The 19,974-nt window shown below is 55.0% G+C and overlaps 2 protein-coding genes and 1 long non-coding RNA gene across 4 annotated transcripts; 1 reads left to right on the top strand and 2 right to left on the bottom strand.

Annotated features, from left to right (window-relative positions):
- The first annotated feature begins 2,923 nt into the window (after positions 1-2,923).
- On the top strand, positions 2,924-5,833 carry LOC126635237 (zinc finger protein 239-like). The gene is made up of 6 exons (XM_050306268.1): positions 2,924-2,938; positions 3,065-3,113; positions 3,428-3,513; positions 4,159-4,734; positions 5,387-5,537; positions 5,790-5,833. Exons 1-6 carry the CDS (start codon positions 2,924-2,926, stop codon positions 5,831-5,833), a joined length of 921 nt encoding a protein of 306 aa, XP_050162225.1.
- Positions 5,834-5,964: 131 nt separating this feature from the next.
- On the bottom strand, positions 5,965-19,425 carry LOC126635236 (uncharacterized). Its single transcript, XM_050306267.1, has 36 exons — positions 19,366-19,425; positions 19,160-19,177; positions 18,826-18,846; positions 18,259-18,732; positions 17,837-17,942; positions 17,456-17,476; positions 17,047-17,067; positions 16,822-16,842; positions 16,620-16,640; positions 16,470-16,490; positions 16,264-16,284; positions 16,107-16,127; positions 15,970-15,990; positions 15,767-15,787; positions 15,634-15,654; positions 15,409-15,429; positions 15,271-15,291; positions 15,100-15,120; positions 14,944-14,964; positions 14,825-14,845; positions 14,574-14,594; positions 14,235-14,255; positions 13,984-14,004; positions 13,795-13,815; positions 13,154-13,174; positions 13,036-13,048; positions 12,722-12,816; positions 12,548-12,568; positions 12,444-12,464; positions 11,809-11,960; positions 11,143-11,163; positions 11,039-11,059; positions 10,350-10,503; positions 10,234-10,254; positions 6,500-8,772; positions 5,965-6,062 (listed from the first exon to the last, which is right to left on the bottom strand). Exons 4-35 carry the CDS (start codon positions 18,445-18,447, stop codon positions 8,252-8,254), a joined length of 1,755 nt encoding a protein of 584 aa, XP_050162224.1. The 5' UTR covers positions 18,448-18,732; positions 18,826-18,846; positions 19,160-19,177; positions 19,366-19,425; the 3' UTR covers positions 5,965-6,062; positions 6,500-8,251.
- LOC126635231 (uncharacterized) lies at positions 12,879-14,086 on the bottom strand. 2 transcript variants are annotated; one of them, XR_007627584.1, is made up of 4 exons: positions 13,795-14,086; positions 13,311-13,334; positions 13,154-13,174; positions 12,932-12,977 (listed from the first exon to the last, which is right to left on the bottom strand). It is a non-coding gene; the product is annotated as an uncharacterized LOC126635231 (long non-coding RNA). The 2 variants fall into 2 exon arrangements; XR_007627583.1 differs by lacking the exon at positions 13,311-13,334 and having other exon boundaries at positions 12,879-12,977.
- Positions 19,426-19,974: the final 549 nt, after the last annotated feature.

Below are 19,974 nucleotides of genomic sequence, written 5' to 3'. Positions count from 1 at the left end.
GACATTGGGGACACTGGGATGGGAGGGAAACAGGGACATTGGGGACAGAGCTGGGGACAAGGATGTTGAGATGGGACAGTGGGGACAGGGCTGGGACAGGGCTGGGGACAGGGGGGACATTGGGCTGGGGACAGGGACAGGATTAAGGACAAGGTGGGGACAGGACGGGACATCGAGGATGGGGCTGGGACAGGGACGTTGGGGACATTGGGATGGGGACAGGATGGGGACAGTGGGGACAGGGCTGGGGACAGAGCTGGGGACAGGGCTGGGATGGGGCTGAGGACAGGGGGGACATTGGGATGGGACAGGAGATGGACCTTGGGGACAGGAGAACAGGGATGGGGTGGATGGGGTGGGGACACAGGGACAGGATGTGGGGATGGGCATGGGGACAGGATGGGAACAGAGGGATGAGGGGACAGAGGGACAGGATGTGGGGATGGGGATGGGGACAGGATGGGGACAGAGGGATGAGGGGACAGAGGGACAGGATGTGGGGATGGGGATGGGGACAGGATGGGGACAGAGGGGTGAGGGGTCAGGGAAGGGCCAGGATGGGGACAGGGCCAGGATGGGGTTAGAGGGATGAGGGGACAGAGGGACAGGATGTGGGGATGGGGACAGAGACAGGATGGGGATGGGGACAGGATGGGGATGGGGACAGGATGGGGTTAGAAGGATGAGGGGACAGAGGGACAGGATGTGGGGATGGGGATGGGGACAGGATGGGGACAGGATGGGGCCAGCAGAATGAGGGGACAAGGAAGGGCCAGGATGGGGACAGGGCCAGGATGGGGTTAGAGGGATGAGGGGACAGAGGGAGAGGATGTGGGGATGGGGATGGGGACAGGATGGGGACAGGATGGGGACAGTGGGATGAGGGGACAGGGACAGGATGGGGATGAGGACAGGATGGGGACAGGGAAGGGACAGCGGGATGAGGGGACACACACTGGGGGACAGGGGGTGTCACTGGGACCCAGGAGTGGGACGGGACAGGGTGGAGGGGGTCAGGACGGGGTGGGGCTAGGCACTGTCCCCAATGTCCCTCCAATGTCCCCCAATATCTCCCAATATCCCCCTATGTCCCCAATGTCCCTCACTGTCCCCTAATGCCCTAATGTCCCCCGCTGTCCCCAATGTCCCTCACTGTCCCCAATGTCCCCCCAATGTCCCCTCAATATCCCCCCAATATCCCCCCTATGTCCCCAATGTCCCCTCACTGTCCCCAATGTCCCCAATATCCCCTCACTGTCCCCGCTGTCCCCGCTGTCCCCAGGGATGTGTGCAGGTGCCCAGTGCCTGGCTAACCTGATCCGCTGGATCTGGGGGGTCATCAGAGGCCTCTGGGGGGGCCACGGAGGTGAGGGGGGGGCACCGGGGAGGGGACACCCTGGGACCCCGGGGAGGACAGGATGGGGGAGGGACACCCTGGGACCTCCGGGGAGGGGATGGGGTGGGGCAGGACCTGGGACACACGGGGCACTTGGGGAGGGTGACACTCTCCGGGGAGCACGGAGGGTTGGGGGTCCCACGGGGCTGGGGGACATTTGGGACCCTGGGGAGGTGACACCCCTGGGGGACACGGGGGGCTCTGGGGACACCCGGGCCCCGGGGGTGGAGGGGGGGGTGAGGACACGGGGGTGTCCCACGGGGCAGGGGAGGGGCCCACGGTGTCCGTGGGGGAATTTTGGGGCTCAGGGTCCAGGGCAGGGCTGGGGTCAAAGGTCACTGGCTGACCCCCTTTCTCTCCTCCCCACAGGGACCCCCCAACCCCCCCCGGCCGAGAGGGGGACGATGGTTCCCGGCAAGGAGGATTGAGACCCCCCCGGGACCCCAAAAACCTCCTGGGGAGCCCCCCGGGACCCCAAAACTTCATGGGGACCCCCCTGGGGGTGAATAAAGGACCTTGAGCCGTGACCGTGTCTGGTTTTGGGGAGTTCCTTTCTCCCCCAGTCCCGATTTATTCCCCCCCCCAATTATTTATTCCTCCCCCCAATTTATTTCCCCTCATCCCATTTCCCCCCAATCCCAATTTATCCCGATTTTTCCCAGTTTATCCCGATTTTCCCCCGAATTTTTCCCGATTTATCCCGATGTTTCCCCGCTCATCCCGACTTTCCTGGGGCGGGGAAGGGTTAATTCCCCCTCCCTCGATGTCCCCGCGGGGACAAAGCCCGGAATGTCCCGATGGGATTTGGGGGGGGGGAAGTTTCTCCGCCGGGACATTCCCGGGATTTTCGGGAGGGAAAATCAGATCGTTTGGGATGGACTCAAAAAAAAGGGGGAAAAGAGTTAAAAATGTCGATTTTTGTCTCTCACAATGGGGCAAAAAAAACCTGGGAAAAATTGGGGGAATATCGGGAAAAACTGGGAGTAATTGGGGGGAAAAAAAGGGAAGGAAATTGGGAGAAAAATTGGGGGAAAAAAAGGGGAAAATTGGGAGACAAAATGGGGAAATACGGGGGGAAAAAACTGGGACAGAAACTGGGGAGAAAAAAGGGAAAGAAAACAGACAAAATTGGGGGGGAAAATGGGAAAAGATGGGGAGAAAACGGGGAAAAATGGGAGAAAACGGGGAAAAATTGGGAGAAAATGGGGGAAAATTGGGAGAAATGGGAAACCCTGAAAATTGAGGTTTTAGGGGGTCAGGGTTGATTTTTCCCATGGGAAAAGAAAGAGCCGGGAACGGTCCCGGAGCGCTGGGGAGGGCGCAGCCCCTCCCCAGTCGATGGCCCATCGAAAAGGGCCCAGGGGTCGTTGGCACCGGGGGTTGGAGTCGTTGGCACCGGGGGCGGCCCCAGGTCAGGTGGGTCCTTTCCCCCGGGGAGGAGTTTGTTCCAGCAGAGCCCAAATTCACCTTTTTGACCCAAATTGAGGCCTGGGATGCAGGACCCTCTGAGCTCCTGAACCCCCGGCCATGGCCGAGCCGCAGGTAGGGCTGGGGGAGGATTTGGGGAATTGGGAAGTTCGGGGTCCGGGGTGCTCTGAGTCCATGGGACTGAATTTTGGGTCTTTTCCTCCTTTTTCCCACGTTTCTCTCCCCCCTCCAAAAAAAAAGGTGCCCGAGGTGCTCCAGGAGGTCACGGTCACCACCGAGCCCCCTGAAGGTGGGGAACCCCCAGATCCCGCCCAAATTACCTCCCAAATTACCTCCCAACCCTCCAAATAACCCCCAAGCCCCCAAATCCCCCAAATTAACCCCTTCGACCTCCCAAAACCCTCCATCCCCCCATTACCCCCAAACCCCGCCTCCAATCCCCGGGTCTTCCCCATCCCAGGCGGGATTTGCTCCCCTGTCGGTCCCGGGGTCCTCGGACCCCTGACCCCCAAACCCCCGAGAGGCTCGGGGCTCCGCTGGACTCCCCTGACTCCCAAATCCCCGAGGGCTCTGGGGCTCCATTGACCTCTCACGCCTCCCCAGGTGCCCCTGGGCCTGACCCCCTGGGGTTTGATCCCCTGGGCCCTCTCCCGGACGAGGAGGAGGAGGAGGAGGAGGAGGAAGGTCTGGCCCGGCCCCTCCTCTGGCTCTGGGGGCCGGGGGCCTGACTCAGGTCAGGGGCTCCAGCTTGGGGGCACTGGGACACGGGAACTGGGGCACTGGGAGGAACTGGGAGAGGGATTGGGATGGAGGGACTGGGGGAAACTTGGAGGGGTGGACATGGGAATTGGGGACACTGGGGGTGGGACACGGGCACTGGGGCATGGAGGTTGGGACATGGGCACTGGGGGCACTGGGGTGGGACACGGGCCCTGGGGAGTGGGATATGGGCACAGGGGGCACTGAGGGCACTGGGGGTGGGATGGGGGCACTGGGGGTGGGACACGGGCCCTGGGAGTGGGATATGGGTACAGGGGCACTGGGGGCACTGGGGGTGGGATGGGGGCACTGGGGTGGGACACGGGCCCTGGGGAGTGGGATATGGGACTGGGGGCACTGAGGGCACTGGGGGGTGGGATGAGGGCACTGGGGGCATTGGGGGTGGGATGGGGCACTGGGAGGTGGGACGTGGGCACTGGGGGCACTGGGAGGTGGGACACAGGCACTGGGGGCACTGGGGGTGGGATGGGGGCACTGGGGGTGGGATGGGGCACTGGAGGGTCCTCCAGGACCCCTCCAGGCCGGACTTTGATCCGAATTTCCCCCATCTCCAGACAACGACTGTCCCAGCGAGCCCGAGCCCCGCTCCGCCAGCGCCTCCCCGCGAGCCCCCGGCCCTGGTGGGACCCCCGACGCCCCCCGCCCTAAGCCCCCCGGGCGCCCCGGGAGCCCCCGAGCCCCGCACCCCTGCGAGCTGTGCGGGAAGTCCTTCAGCAGCGCCTCCTCCCTGCGCCGCCACCGCCGCGGCCACCGCGGGGCTCCCCGGGACCCCCTTCAGCTGCTACCGCTGCCGCGGCCCCTTCTGGAGCGGGGGGGCCCTGCGGGAGCACCTGCGGGGCGCGCCCTGCCCGCGCAGACCCCACAAGTGCCGCTCCTGCCCCAAGCGCTTCGCCTCGGCCCGCGCCCTCCGCAAGCACCGGCGGCTGCACCGCGACGGCGGCGGCGGCTTCGCCTGCGGGGACTGCGGGAAGAGCCTGTCGAGCCGCGCCAGCCTCGAGACCCACCGGCGGATCCACACCGGGGAGCGGCCCTACCCCTGCCCCGACTGCGGCCGCGGCTTCATGGGCTCCAAGTCGCTCAGCAAGCACCGCAAGAGCCGCCACGGCGCCGGCTTCACCTGCGCGACTGCGGCAAGAGCCTCTCGTCGGGGCCCGCGCTCGTCACGCACCGGCGCATCCACACCGGGGAGCGGCCCTACAGCTGCCCCGACTGCGGCAAGGGCTTCATGGCCACCAAGTCGCTCAGCAAGCACCGAAAGTCCCACCTGCAGGGCGGGCCGGGCTCCTTCCCTGCCCGAGGAGGGGGCCGCCGCGGAGGGGGCTGGGGGTGAGGCTGAGGGGCGGCAGGGGGAGTCCCGAGCCCGGCCCTAAAGCCAACCCCAATCCCGACCCTAAACCCTACCCCGGTCCCGGCCCCAAATCCAACCTCAATCCCGACCCTAAACCCAACCCCAGTTCCGACCCTAAACCCAACTCCCCAGCCCCAAATCCTGCCCCAGCTCCCCCAGTCCCAGCTCCGAGTCCTTCCCTAACACCTGCCTCGGTCCCAACCCCAACCCCTGCCCCAACTCCCTCACCCCCTGTCCCAGCCCCACTCCCAATCCCAGCCCCACCGCCGTTGCCCCACTGCCCGGCCGGGCCCCACCAGTGCTCCCAGTGCGTGTCGGGCCCCACGGCCCCTCCGTCTCTGGGGCTGCCCCATGCCGGGCAGGGGGCCCATCCCGGGCAGGGGGCCCATCCCGGGCAGGGGGCTCCCCAGAAGGGCCGTGGGCCCCGTCCCCAGGTGTGCGGGGACTGCGGGAAGGGGTTCCGGGACGGGGCGTCCCTGCGGCGCCACCGGCGCGTCCACACCGGGGAGAGGCCCTTCGGGTGCCCCGAGTGCGGGAAGAGCTTCCGCTCCAGCTCCTCCCTCGTCATCCACCGGCGCATCCACAGCGGGGAGAGGCCCTTCGGCTGCCCCCGCTGCCCCCGCCACTTCATGTCCCGCTCCTCCCTCGCCAAACACCTGCGGAGCCACCACGGGGACAGGCCCTGACCGGGGCTCGAGGGCTGGGGGGGGCCCAGAGAGGGGGCTGGGGGAGGATTCGGGGCGCCTGCCCGGATTGACGAATTTTGGGTTCCCAGCTCAGGGACTGATGGAATTTGGGTGCCCAGCTCAGGGATTGACGGAATTTTTGGGTGCCCAGCTCAGGAACTGATGGAATTTTTGGGTGCCCAGCTCGGGGATTGAGGAATGAATCCTGCAGGGATCAACAGAATTTGGGTGCCCAGCTCAGGGACTGATGGAATTTTTGGGTGCCCAGCTCAGGGATTGATTGGTGGATGAACCCTCAGGAACTGATGGAATTTTTGGGTGCCCAGCTCGGGGATTGATGGATGAACCCGCAGGGATTGATGGATGAACCCGCAGGGATTGATGGATCAGCCCTCAGGGACTGATGGAATTTTTGGGTGCCCAGCTCAGGGATTGAGGGATGAACCCGCAGGGATCAACAGAATTTGGGTGCCCAGCTCAGGGACTGATGGAATTTTTGGGTGCCCAGCTTGGGGATTGATGGATGAACCCGCAGGGATTGATGGATCAGCCCTCAGGGACTGATGGAATTTTTGGGTGCCCAGCTCAGAGAGGAATGCCAGGGATTGATGGATCGAGATGCCCGCTCAGGACTGATGGAATTTTTGGGTGCCCAGCTCGGGATTGTGGACTGAACTCGCGAGGATCAATAGAATTTGGGTCCAGCTCAGGGACTGGAATTTTGGGTGCCCACGGATTGATGGATGAACCTGCAGGGATTGATGGATCAGCCCTCAGGGACTGATGGAATTTTTGGGTGCCCAGCTCGGGATTGAGGGATGGATGAACCCTCAGGGACTGATGGAATTTTTGGGTGCCCACCTCAGCAATCAACGGATGGACATTGGGTGACCCCCTCAGGGACTGATGGAATTTGGGTGCCCACCCCAGGGATCGATGGAATTTGGGTGCTCTGCTGAAGGACTGATGGAATTTGGGCACCCAACTCAAGGACTGGTGGAATTTTGGGTGCCCAGGCCAGGGATCAGTGGATGAATTTTGGGCACCCACCTCAGGGATCAGTGGATGAATTTTGGGTGCCCAGCCCAGGGATGGATGGATAAATTTTGGGTGCCACCTCAGGGATTGAGGCGAAATAAAGCAGAATTGGGATTTTTGGGAGTGTGGGGGTTGTTATTTGATGGCTCAGGGGTGGGGGGTGTGGAAGGTTGGGATTGGGCTGAAAACGGCCCATTTTGGAGGTGCTGAACTCTTTAATGTTTGGGGGGGGTTTGTGTCCACACAAAAATGGAGGGAAATGCACAGAAAGCACAGAAACCCCCCCAAAACCTGGGGGGCTGTGGGGCAGGGGGGGCAGGAGGACCCCAGGACAAGGGGACCACCCTTTCCCCCCCAAAGGGGACCCCGGACCCGGCCGGAGCCAGGGCTGGACCGGCCCCAGTCTGGGGGATTTGGGACCAGCACAGGATGGGTGTGGGGGATTTGGGACCAGCACAGGGTGGGTGTGGGGGATTTGGGATCAGGGCACAATGGAGATGGTCCCCAGCTCCAGCCAGAACCAGGGCCGCAGGGTTTGGGGGATGAAGGATTTAGGATCAGGGGAGGATGGATTTGGGCTCAGGGGATTTGGGCTCAGGGGATGATGGATTTAGGATGAGGGGAGGATGGATTTGGGATCAGGGCACGATGGAGATGGTCCCCAGCTCCAGCCAGAACCAGGGCCGCAGGGTTTGGGGGATGATGGATTTGGGCTCAGGGTTTGGGGGATGATGGATTTGGGCTCAGGGGATTTAGGATCAGGGGATGATGGATTTGGGATCAGGGCACAAGGGAGATGGTCCCCAGCTCCAGCCAGAACCAGGGCCGCAGGGTTTGGGGGATTTGGGATCAGGGTTTGGGGGATGATGGATTTGGGATCAGGGGATTTAGGATCAGGGGAGGATGGATTTGGGCTCAGGGCACGAGGGAGATGGTCCCCAGCTCCAGCCAGAACCAGGGCCGCAGGGTTTGGGGGATGATGGATTTGGGCTCAGGGGATTTGGGATCAGGGGATTTGGGCTCAGGGCACGAGGGAGATGGTCCCCAGCTCCAGCCAGAACCAGGGCCGCAGGGTTTGGGGGATGATGGATTTGGGATCAGGGGAGGATGGATGATGGATTTGGGCTCAGGGGATTTGGGCTCAGGGCATGAGGGAGATGGTCCCCAGCTCCAGCCAGAACCAGGGCCGCAGGGTTTGGGGGATGATGGATTTAGGATCAGGGCATTTGGGCTCAGGGGATGATGGATTTAGGATGAGGGGAGGATGGATTTGGGCTCAGGGCACGATGGAGATGGTCCCCAGCTCCAGCCAGAACCAGGGCCGCAGGGTTTGGGGGATGATGGATTTGGGCTCAGGGTTTGGGGGATGATGGATTTGGGCTCAGGGGAGGATGGATTTGGGATCAGGGCATTTGGGCTCAGGGGATGATGGATCTGGGCTCAGGGCACAAGGGAGATGGTCCCCAGCTCCAGCCAGAACCAGGGCCGCAGGGTTTGGGGGATGATGGATTTGGGCTCAGGGGATTTGGGCTCAGGGGATGATGGATTTAGGATCAGGGGAGGATGGATCTGGGCTCAGGGCACGAGGGAGATGGTCCCCAGCTCCAGCCAGAACCAGGGCCGCAGGGCCTCTCCCCCAAAGCGGGCTCTGGGGAAGGCGAAGAGGGGCCGGGGCGTCCCCGCCGTGTCCCCGTCCCCATCGAAAAAGGCCACCCGGCCCCCCTCGTAGTCGAGGGCGACGCGGAGGCGCCGGGGCAGCCTGGCCAGGGGCGTGGGGGGCTCGGTGAGGGCGCGGCCGCCGCCCCCCCAGCGCTGCAGGGCCCAGACCCCGTCCCGCGGGCTGAAGGCGAGGGGGCCGCGGCGCCGCAGGGACCCCCGGCTGACCCCCACGGCGCAGAAGGGGCCCCCCCCCAGCTCCACGCTCCAGCTGTGGCGGCCGGAGCGGAACTCGGGCAGCCCCAGCACGCACGGGACCCCCTGGAAGCGCTCGGGGCTCGCGGGGGGCTCGGGGGTCCCGTAGGCCCAGCGCGCGCTCCGCCCGTCCCCCGACAGCGCCAGCCACGGGTGCGACGTCCCGGGGTCCAGCGTCACCCACGCTGGGGACGGGGGGGTGGGGGGGATAAATGGGATAGAGGGGGAAACAGGGATGGGGGGGATAAAATGGGATAGACGGGAGAAACAGGGATGGGGGATAAATGGGATAGAGGGAGAAACAGGGATGGGGGATAAATGGGATAGAGGAGAAACAGGACGGGGAAACAGGGATGGGGGGATAAATGGGATAGAGGGAGAAACAGGACGGAGGAAACAGGGATGAGGGGATAATCAGGGATAGAGGGGGAAACAGGGATGGGGGATAAATGGGATAGAGGGAGAAACAGGGATGGGGGGAAACGGGATGGGGGGATAAATGGGATAGAGGAGAAACAGGGATGGGGGAAACAGGGATGGAGGATAATGGGGATAGAGGGAGAAACAGGGATGGGAGGATAAATGGGATAGAGGAGAAACAGGGATGGGAAGGATAAATGGGATAGAGGGGAGAAACAGGGATGGGAAGGATAAATGGCATAGAGGGAGAAATGGAGATAGAGAGGGGAAACAGGGATGGGAAGGATAAATGGGATAGAGGAGGTGAAACAGGGATGGGGGATAAATGGGATAGAGGGGAGAAACAGGGACAGGGGGAAACAGGGATGGGGGGATAACATGGGATGGGGGGAGATAACATGGGACAGAGGGGAAACAGGGATGGGGGGATAAATGATAGAGGAGAAACAGGATGAAGGATAAATGGGTATAGGGGTGAAACAGGGATGGGGGGGATAAATGGGATAGAGGAGGTGAAACAGGGATGGGGGAAACAGGGATGGGGGGATAAATGGGATAGAGGGGAGAAACAGGGATGGGGAAACGGGGATGGGGGATAATCAGGGATGGGGGAAATGGGCATAGAGGGGGAAACAGGGATGGGGAATGGGATAGAGGGGAAAATGGGGATGGGGGATAAATGGGATGGGGGATAAATGGGATAGAAGGGGAAATAGGGATAGAGGGGAAATGGGGATGGAGGGGAAACAGGGATGGGGAAATGGGATGGGGGGAAATGGGGATGGAGGATAAACAGGGATGGGAAGGATAAATGGGATAGAGGGAGAAACAGGGATGGGGGGATAAATGGGAATAGAGGGGGGAAATGGGAAAGAGGAGGAGGAGGAATGGGGTAGAGGGGGGATAAATGGGGATAGAGGGGGAAAAGGAGATGGGAAGGGATAAACAGGAATGGGGGAAACAGGGATGGGGAAGGAACAGGGATAGAGGGGGAACAGAGGTAGAGAGGGGATAGAGAGGGAATGGGGATAAAGGGGAATGGGGGATAAAGGGGGAATGGGGGGATACAGAGGAAAAGGGGGAATGGGGGAAGGATGGGAATAGGGGATAAAGTGGAATAGGGGGGAATAAAGGGAGGAAGGGGGGAAAAGAAGGATAAAAGAGGGTGAACCCAAGAAAAAGTCCCGGGTTCTGCCCCATTCCCCCCCTTTCCCACAAGGACTCACCCGCTTGTTCCTCCTCTTTCCCTAAAATCACATCAATTAAGGAAGGGCTCGTTAATGAGCCCGCCAGGAGCCCCCGGGGGGGAGGGAGGGGAGGGAGGGGAGGGGGAAACACTCACGGTGCTCCTCGAGGCACTGCCCTGCAGGGGAAGGGGGTGGCAGCGACACAAACCCGGTCAGGGGAGCCCAGGGCTTTGTTTTTGGGGACACTCCTGGAGCAGGAGCCCCCCGGGATGGGGACAGGACACTCACAGATCCTCCCTCGGGAATCCTCTGGAACACAGCAGGGACACAAAGCCCCCTCAGCCCAAAATATCGACCATAAACCTGATTATCCAGGGGGAATGTGGGGCAGGAATGGGCAGGAAATGGGATTTAAACCCTAAACCCTGCCGTGTGTTCGGGACCTTAAATGATTGTGCATTTACACATAACATTCAAATTATGATACAAAACATTATATACATTATATGTAATACATATGTTGTGTGTAACCATCATAACATCCTGTGATTTCAACAACACAGCGTTGCCAACACTCCTGACACCACTAATAATTAATTATAATAATAACTCGTGTGATTACCACATGTAGATGCAATTGCAGCCACAGGTTTTAGAGGATGGTTCTGAATAATGATAATTGTGATTATAAAGCACCTCTCTGCTCTCTCCCCCACAAAAAACCAACCCCAGAGCAGCTCAGAAGAGGCGTAAAAAACATAAAAAATTAAAAGTATGGGGATGAAAATCCGGTTTGAAAGCCCAGGAAATCAAAAGAACCCCCGAAGTGCAGCCCCAAACTCACCCAGCTCCTCCTGCAGCTCCGCTGGGGAAGCACAAAGGGAGAAATTCCATGAGAATTCCCTGGGAACGGCCCCAATTCCCAGCTGGGGAAGGTCCCACACTCACCCAGCTCTCTGTCCCGCTCCTCTGCAGGGAACAGGGGAAAGGAACTTCATTCTAATCATTGTACTGTATCATATTAACTAATAAATACCTATTATATCTCTTATCTTGTATATATTCATTGTATGTTGCCTTATCACAGTATTTATATGTGCTATACATATGTATTATAATGTATTATGTATTATATAGAGAAATACATTAAAATTATACTTTTCATTATAATTTTATTTATTACAATAAATTCATAATAGTAATTTGTAGTAATTTAGTTTACTAAATAATATTTAGTACTAAGTGGTATTCACTAATAATGTACTATTACACTTTCATATAATAAATGTACTGTAATAAATATGTAAATATAATAAATACATTGAGTTAATAAATTAATATATCAATATATTAACTCCATTAATAAATTGTAACCTACACCAAAGACTGTACAGTAAATAAAATATTTAACATATGACACCTATTATTACATTAATAAACTGTGAAAGGGAATAACGTATCTTGTAATACACATATAAAATATCCATTTATTTTACTCTTATTTTTCACATTATTTTACACCTATTTCACCTTAATTCACCCCTTTATTTCTATTGATTCTGGTGTACAAACCACACCAATCTGCAACCAAACCCCACCCACAAAAACATTTACCCAGAGCCGCCTCCAGCTCGGCTGGGAGGGAAGAACCCAAAACTCCTCAGTTTGGTGGCGCCCACCGGGAGGATTCCCCCCAAAATTCCCGGATTCCGGGGGGTTTGGGGGAGGGGGGGGGACACACGCACCGATCCTGGCATCTCGTCCTCCTGGAATGGGGAGGGGAGGGAAAAAAACCAGGAAAATTCAAATTATCCCTGAGGAATTCCCTGCTCCCTGTCCCTCCCCCAGGAATTGGAGGGAGAATTCCCATTTTGGGTCGGGTTTGGGGGCAGTGCAGCCAGCCCTGAGGGAACCCCTGGGTTTTCCATCCCAAATCCCCAAATTCCCAAGGGAAACCCCCAGGGTTTCCATCCCAAATTCCCAATGAAAACCCCCAGGGTTTCCATCCCAAATTCCCAAGGGAAACCCCAGGGTTTCCATCCCAAATCCCCAAATTCCCAAGGGAAACCCCCAGGGTTTCCATCCCAAATTCCCAAGGGAAACCCCCAGGGTTTCCATCCCAAATCCCCAATTCCCAAGGGGAAACCCCCAGGGTTTCCATCCCGAATTCCCAAGGGAAACCCCCAGGGTTTCCATCCCGAGCCTTCCCTGCCCGTCCCAGCCCTGGATCCCGGGATTTCGGGGCTCACCCAGCTCTGCCCTGAGCTCCTCTGGGGACCAAAGGCAAAAAGGGGGTGAATTTGGGGGATTTTCCCCCCCCGGGATCCTCCCCCGGAGCAGGAACCGAACCCACCCAGCTGCTCCTGGAGATCCCCTGGAAACAAGGAAGGAAAACTGGATGTGATGGGAAACCCGGGGGGCTTTGGAGATTCCAGGAGGAATTTCACCCCCCTTTATTCCTTCACTGCCCAATTTCAGCAGGAAAATGGGGGGGAAAACGGGAATAACGGGGAAGGGAACGACTCACTCAGTGCTCCCAGTGCTCCCAGTGCTCCCAGTTCTGGTGCTCCCAGTGTCTCCCGGTGCTCCCGGTGCTTGGGGCTCCTCTTCCCATTCTTCTTCCTGCTTTTCTTCCACTTCTACTGGCTCCTCTTCCTCCTCTTCCTCATCCTCTTCCTCCTCTTCTTCCTCCTCTTCTTCCTCCTCTTTTTCCTCTTCTTCCTCCTCTTCTTCCTCCTCCTCTTCCTCCTCCTCTTCCTCCTCCTCCTCTTCAGGGATTTCGTCTGAAAAGAGGAAAAAATGCCAAAAACCACCTGAAATCCCAAAGGATTCTTCCCCAACCCGAAGGGATTCCCTGGAATGAATCCAGAGGGATTTTACAATCCCAGAGGAATCCCCCCGATCCAAAGGTTTCCCTCAACTCCAAGGAATCCAAAGGGAATTCCCACCATTCACTCACCCCTCTCCAGGCCATTTTCCTCTGGGAACAGCAACAGGAACAGGAAAAAAAAAAAAAGGGGGAAAAAAATGACCAAGCTTTCCATCAGAAACCTGGATGTGCCATTTTTTGGGGGGGGATAGGGGGGGATCAAATTCCAAGGAAAAGCGGGATTTACCGAATTCCCCCTCCTGGAGTTGGGCTGCAAAGGGAAGGAGAGGGAGGAATTTGGCACCAGGAAAGTTCATTTTTAATTATGTGCAGTGGCACAAAGGGGGTCTGTGTGGGCCAAATTCAAGTAAACGCTGTTTAATTCTAATTAATTCTAATTAATATATAATTATATCTATATTTTATTATATCTAATATATATAACCTATAGTGTAATTACAGATTAATGATTTATGACACACAATTATAACACAATTATATGTTAATGTTTTGAAATTATTAAAATACATTTTATAATGTAATCATACATTAAGTATTTCTATTACATAATTATAATTATATATTAAGAATTATAATTATTATTTTGTTGTTAAATTCCCCCTCCTGGGCCCTTTTCTCGGCTGCTCCAACCCCCCAACCCAAACCAGGAGAAACCCCCCCAAAAAAACCCCTCAAACCCCCCAAATTTGGCCCCAGCAAAACAAACTCACCCAGCTCCTCCCTCAGTTTGCCTTTAAAAGAGGGAGAGAAAACAAGTTTTAATCAAAAAATCCCTTCCCAAATCCCCTGAGATTTTCAGGCCTTTTAATTCAGATTTTTTTAAGCGGAATTTCATTAATTTGGGGGGGTTTTTTGACCCCCAAATCCCCCCAGGGATCCCCAAATCCATCAGCACTTACTGATGACGGCATCCTGTTCTCCTGGAAGGGGAGGAAAAAAAAAAGGATTGGAATTCCAGGATTTTTCTGAGGGTTTGAGGCAAAAAAATGAGGGTTTGTGTCCAAAAATTGGGGCTTGGGGCGCAAGCATGAGGGTTTGGACACTAAAAATGGGGTTTGGGACCCTAAAAATGGGGATTTAGGCCTCAAAAATGGGGTTTGGACACTAAAAATGGGGTTTGGGACCCTAAAAATTGGGGTGGGTCACTCACCCAGCTGCTCCTTCAGGCGCCCTGGGGGAGGCAGAGAGAGATTAATTCAAATTAAAGGCACCAAATTGATTGACATCACTCAATTTGTGGAGTGTTTTATCATTACATGGCATTTAATGATACAAACAACACATAAATTAAATTTTGACTTACTGATCTCAGCTTCGTTTTCCCCTGGAAGGAGAAAAGAGATGGAAACAAATAAATTAATTTAAAAAGCCCTAAGGGTGAAATGGTTCTAAAACTAAACAAACACAAAAATAAAATACGAAGGTATGAATAAATAAAATAAAATAAAATAAAATAAAATAAAATAAAATAAAAGAGGGGAGCACTCACGGATCTGGGTGTCTCGGGCCTCTGCAATCAGCAGAAAGGAAGGCAATTACATTTTGGGGAAATGCAGTTTAACCCCATTATTTTATAATCCCTGATTTTACCAGCCCCCATTTCATAACCCCTGCTCGTATCTGTGTATTTAATGGAGATATTTATGCAATACACACATATTTATGTGTATTTCAGCCTCTGGACTCAATTAAAACCCCAATTTCCCCCTTAAAGCCCCCTCAAAGGAGGGAAATGCTCACCCAGCTCGGCCTCATGTTCCCCTGGGAGAGAGAAAAGAGGGAAAATGGGAATTTCCCGACGTTCCTCGTTCGTTGTTTGGGGGGAAAAATGGGATGAGGAAATAAATCCGGGCACTTACGGAGCTTTTTATTGCAGCACTCTGGGAAAAAAACAGAGAAATCTGGTTATTTGGGTTATTACAATAAAATAATGATTATAAATTGAATTATTGGAGTTATTAATAATTGTCATTTAATATAAATAATTAAAGCCAAGATTAGCAGCATCCACTCACCAACATCTGCCGTGAGCTCCCCTGAAAATGAGGGGGGAAAAGGTGGATTTTAGGAGCAAATCTCCCTTTTCCTGCAGCCCCAGCAGGGGGAGGTTGGAGATTTCCAGGAATTCCCTCCCCAGAAATTCTTCCCGGGATTTTTTTGGGGGTCAGGAAAAGCCCCGAACTCACCGATTTTCGTGTGTCTCTCGCCTGCAAAAACGAGGGGGAAAACCAGAAATATCCCGATTTTGGGGGTTATTTCTGGGGGTTGGAACCAGTTTGGGGATAATTGGATTAAAACTGCCCAGGGGGCAGGACGGGACTCACCGAGTTCCACCGTGAAAAGTCCTGGAAAACCAGGAAATCCCGTTAATTCCTGGCGGATTCCCCCCCTCCCCAACCTTTCCCAGCCCTTCCCACGGGATTTGCCCCTTTTTTTTCCCCCCTGGAATTCAGGTTCGGCCCCAGGGGTTGTTCAGCCCTGGGGGTTGCTCCTCCTCAGGCCCCAGATCCGTCGGGATGGGGCAATTCCAGGGAATTCCGGGCACTCACGGATGGTGGAGTCGCACTTGGCTGCAGGGAGAGCAGAGCCGGGATTAGACACAGAACTGAGCAGGAAAATTCCAAACTAGAGCTGAAAAACGGGGCTAAAAACACCCATTTTGGGGCTCCTTCCCACACTCACCCAGCTCGGAGCGGAGCTTCCCTGAAAAGCAGAGGGATAAAGGGAGTGAATTCCAACCCCTCACCAACCCCAAACAAAATGCCAGCTCTGCTGGGGTCAGTTCTGGCTGGGGATGGCCAGAAAACCCCCAAAATCCCAGGCAGAGGGGCAGCATTCCCGGATTTTGGGGAGCCCCCCCCAATCCAGGGGGTGGAGGCACTTACGGAGCCCGGAGTCGCGCTCGGCTGGGGGGGGGAAGAAAAAGAGAGGGAAAAAACACCAAAATCAGCATTTTTGGGGCATTTTGGGAGGATTTTTTGACACTTCTGTCCCTGATTTAACCCAACCACCCCCAACTCACCAACCAGCGCCGTGAGCCTCCCTGCAGGGCGAGGAACGGGGGGTTAACGCAGGAAAGGCACCAAATCCACCCCAAAATCAGGGGCTTTGGCCCCAAAATCGCGGGCTTTGGCCCCAAAATCGGGGGCTTTGGCCCCAAAATGAGGAGCAGCACTCACGGACTTCCCCGGCGAGCTTGGCTGTGGAGGGAAAAACGGGGGGCTGGGGGTTATTTTTCCTGGGGGAGAAGCACAAATTCGGGCTGGAATTTGGGCTGAAATTCCCTTTTTTTTCCCCCCCTGTTTTTTCCAGGATGGGTGAGGATCCCCCTGCCCCCAAAACCGGGGGGTTTTACCCCAAAACATGAGGAAAAATGACACTTAACTGATTTTCCTGTCACGTTCCTCTGGAAAGGTGAGGGGAGAAAGCCAGCAGAAAAATTGTCATTATTAAACAATTCCAAATTCCTTTAAAATGAGGATTTTTTTTCTTTTTTTTTCCTCACTGAAATCATCCCGGGGTGGTTTGGACTTACTGAGTTTGGTGTTGGATTCACCTGAAAAAAAACCAAACAAACCAGGAAATAATAAACATGAAAGGCTCCCAAAGGGGCTCCCCCCGCCCCATTTCCAACCTCCAGGAATTTTGAGGGCCAAATTTTTTCATTTCAGGTGTCAAATCTTCCACTTTAAGGCCAAAATTCCCCGTTCCAGGGACAAGTTTGGGGCCAAACTTACCCAGGTCCGACGTGAGTTTGCCTGAAAGGGAAGAGGAATGGAGGAAAAATCCCTTTAAATTGGTTTTTGTATCCCGGGAAACCCAACCCAGCCCCCCCCAGGAGCAGGGAAAGCCCAAAATTCCTGTTCGGGATCCACCAGAGGGTCCCAAAAAGCCCCAAATTCCACAAAACCCCTGGGATTTGGGGGCTGGAATTCCCTCAGGAAAAGGGGAAAGGCACTCACTGATCCTCCTGTCCCGCTCCTCTGGAAAAGGGGAAAGAGGGGCACGAACAGGGAGGGAAAAAGGGGAGAGAAAACAAATGTAAGGGGGAAATAATGGGAAATAAGGGGGGAAATATCCAGGCCCAGCAGGAACTGTGACCCCCCACCACACACACACACACCCAATTTGGGGTTTGTTGGGTTTGGGCACTTTAAAATCCCACTTTTTCCCTCAGAAATTGAGGTGGAAACGGGAATTAAGATGGAATTTTAAACGAAAATGGAATTAAATTGTCTTCTCGTTGATGAATCAACTTCACTCCTCTCCCAGGCGGTGGTTGAGGGGGGAAATCCCCCTTTTATTCCCAAAATCCCCCCTTTCCCCCCAAAATTCCCCCTTTTCCCCCCAAAACTCCCGGGCAGGACTCACCGAGCGAGGCCGTCAGCTGGTCTGGGAAGGACAGGGAGAGAGGGAAGGAAATAAATCTGAGATTTCCTGGGGATTTTGGGGCCCTTCCCACGGGAATGGAACCTCTCCTGCCCCTCTGTCCCCCCGTGTGGGAAACCCCCAGGAAAAATGGGCTGGAAAAGGGAATTTGGGGGGGAAATTCAGGGATTTGGGGTCAAACTCAGGGATTTGAGGTGCAAATTTAGGGATTTGGGGTGAAATTTAGGGATTTGGGGTGAAATTCAGGGATTTGGGGGCGAAATTTAAAGTCAGGCCAAGGAAGGGGAACAAATTCTGGGAAAGTGGTGGGAACATGATCCAAAAAAGGTTGGAAAATCCCGAGGGAAGCAGTTGAGGACTCACCAATTTCAGCTGTGAGCTCGCCTGAAAGGGAGGAATTTGGGAATTTTCCCATCTGAGAATTTGGTGGAGCCAAACCCCTCAAAAAAACCCCCAAACTCACCAATTGCTGCAGTTTCAGCCCAAAAAGAAAAGGAGGAAAGGAAGAAAAAGAAATTTAATTGACTTTTCTTCACTCCAGGTAATTATTTCCCTCTCACCATCAGACAATAATCTGAGTTCTGAGTGGATTTATCCCATCCACCCCCCATTTATTCCTTCTGTTTATCACTTTCCCACCTGCTTTTGGGGTTTTTAAGGCCTTCCCCTTCTGTTATTTTGCATTTTTAACAACAACAACAGCAGCAATTCAGTGTTTTGGAGGAACCCTCTCGTTAACAACGATCATTTTTGATTATTTAGCAGGACTTGGAACCCAAACTCACCGTTTTCTGTGTCACATTCCTCTGCAAACAAAGGGGAAAAAAGGACATAAATGGATTGAACTGGGTATAAATCACAGATTTGGGTGTGAATTCATACAAATGTGCACACAAATTCACAGGTTTGGGTGCAGTTTTACAGACCTGGGTGTAAATGCACACTTTTTTGGCCTGAATCCGCAGATTTGACATAAATTTGCTCTCTGGGTGTAAAATTTCCTGCTCATTCCCGGGTTAAAATCCCAACCCTGACCCCAGGAATTGCTTTTTGCCTCCAGCAGATCAAAAAAACCTGAAAACCCTCAAATAATCCCCCAAAACTCCACTTACCCAGCTCGGTGTCGCTCTCTTTGGGGAGAAAAGGAGGAAACCACGTCCAATTCCCGGGAAAAAAAGGACATTTTGGGCCCTGTTGGTGCCACTGCCCGGGGTGGGAGGGGGGGATGAAGGACTTACCAAATTCCTCCTGTAATTTCCCTTAAAAATCAGACAGAATGAGGGCAAACCTTTGGGATTGAGGCTTTTTTGGGTTTTAAGGAGGGGGGAAAGGGAGGAAGAATCTTCACTCACGGATCTGCGTGACCCATCCCTCTGGAAAAGAGACAGACAGGGGGGTCCAGGCGGCCTGGGGGGCTCTCCCAGCCCTTTCCCAACATTTATAATCCCACAATTCCAGGAATTTCCCCCCCATGGCTCCTCCCGGGTGGGTTTTGTTGGATTTTCACCCTCAGAGTTGCATTAAAAACATCATTAATTTGATGTTTTCCCAGGATTTGATGGTTTTGAGGGTCTTTCCCAAGGGAATCTGCTCCATAATCCCATAATTCCATCATTAAAGCGGACCTGGGGGGTGGTTTAAGGGTTTCTGGAACCTTCCAGGGGTGGAAGGAGGAAAATCACTCACCCAGAGCTGCGTTTTCCCCTAAAAAAACGAGGAAAAAAAGGGGGAAAGCCGGGTAAGTTTGGGGAATTCGAATTCACTCCACGGAATCTCGGGATTCTGGGATGGGCACAACCCCAGGAAGGCCCAGACCAGCCAAAGGGGGGGATTTTGGGGCCGAAAGAGCCGGAATTGGGTCCCCGATCCCTGGGAAATCCACGGGCTCCCACCTGGATCCATCCCGGCGTCGATCCCAGCCAGAAGCAGCTCCGGGAATTCCGTCGGCCTGGGGGGGTGGGGGAAGGGAAAGGAGTCGGGAGAGGGGAATTTTCCTGGAATTCTCCGGGAATTTGGGAATCTGGGGGGTGTTCCAGCCCAGGGCTGGCACCACCTGGAACGGGAATTTGGGAATTTGGGAATTTGGGAATCTGGGGGTGTTCCAGCCCAGGGCTGGCACCACCAGGAACGGGAAGAGGTTTTTCCCTCTTTTCCCTCAGTTTTAGGGCGGGAATTTCCCATTCCTGGGCAGGCCTGGGGTTGAGATTGGGAAGGAGGGGACACCCCAACCCCATATTCCCAAATTTCAGCCGTTCCAGGCCCCATTTACCCCCAAAACCAGGGAATTTGGGAAAGCAGCAGCGAGGGAAGTGGCACTGATGATTCCCACGGGATCCTTTCCCAGAAATAATGACCAGGCCCTGCTCTTTTCACCCTCCCCTTGCTTTTTTCAGGCTCCTCAGGGGATAAAACGGGGATAATAAATAGGTTTGGGTGTGGAGGACCCAAAAATTGTCCCTTCCCAGGGTTGGGATTGAGTTCCAAAGGCCCCCGAGAGAACA

Source organism: Myiozetetes cayanensis, unplaced genomic scaffold (genome assembly GCF_022539395.1).
Source record: "Myiozetetes cayanensis isolate MyiCay16 unplaced genomic scaffold, myiCay2020 scf117, whole genome shotgun sequence".
NCBI lineage: Eukaryota > Metazoa > Chordata > Aves > Passeriformes > Tyrannidae > Myiozetetes > Myiozetetes cayanensis.
This window is presented reverse-complemented; position numbering and strand designations above follow the sequence as displayed.

What these genes read in the sequence shown, in the direction of transcription:
- LOC126635237 (XM_050306268.1), top strand. An exon ending in CACCACCGAGCCCCCTGAAG is followed by an intron (nt 3,114 to 3,427) that starts GTGGGGAACCCC and finishes ACGCCTCCCCAG; the next exon opens with GTGCCCCTGGGCCTGACCCC. An exon ending in CATCCACCGGCGCATCCACA is followed by an intron (nt 5,538 to 5,789) that starts GCGGGGAGAGGC and finishes TTGGGTGCCCAG; the next exon opens with CTCAGGAACTGATGGAATTT.
- LOC126635236 (XM_050306267.1), bottom strand. Translation starts at nt 18,447, where the DNA reads ATGTCAAATCTGCGGATTCAGGCCAAAAAAGTGTGCATTTACACCCAG. An exon ending in GGAATGTGACACAGAAAACG is followed by an intron (nt 17,943 to 18,258) that starts GTGAGTTTGGGT and finishes CTGAAACTGCAG; the next exon opens with CAATTGGTGAGTTTGGGGGT. An exon ending in TGAATCCAACACCAAACTCA is followed by an intron (nt 16,491 to 16,619) that starts GTAAGTCCAAAC and finishes TCACCTTTCCAG; the next exon opens with AGGAACGTGACAGGAAAATC.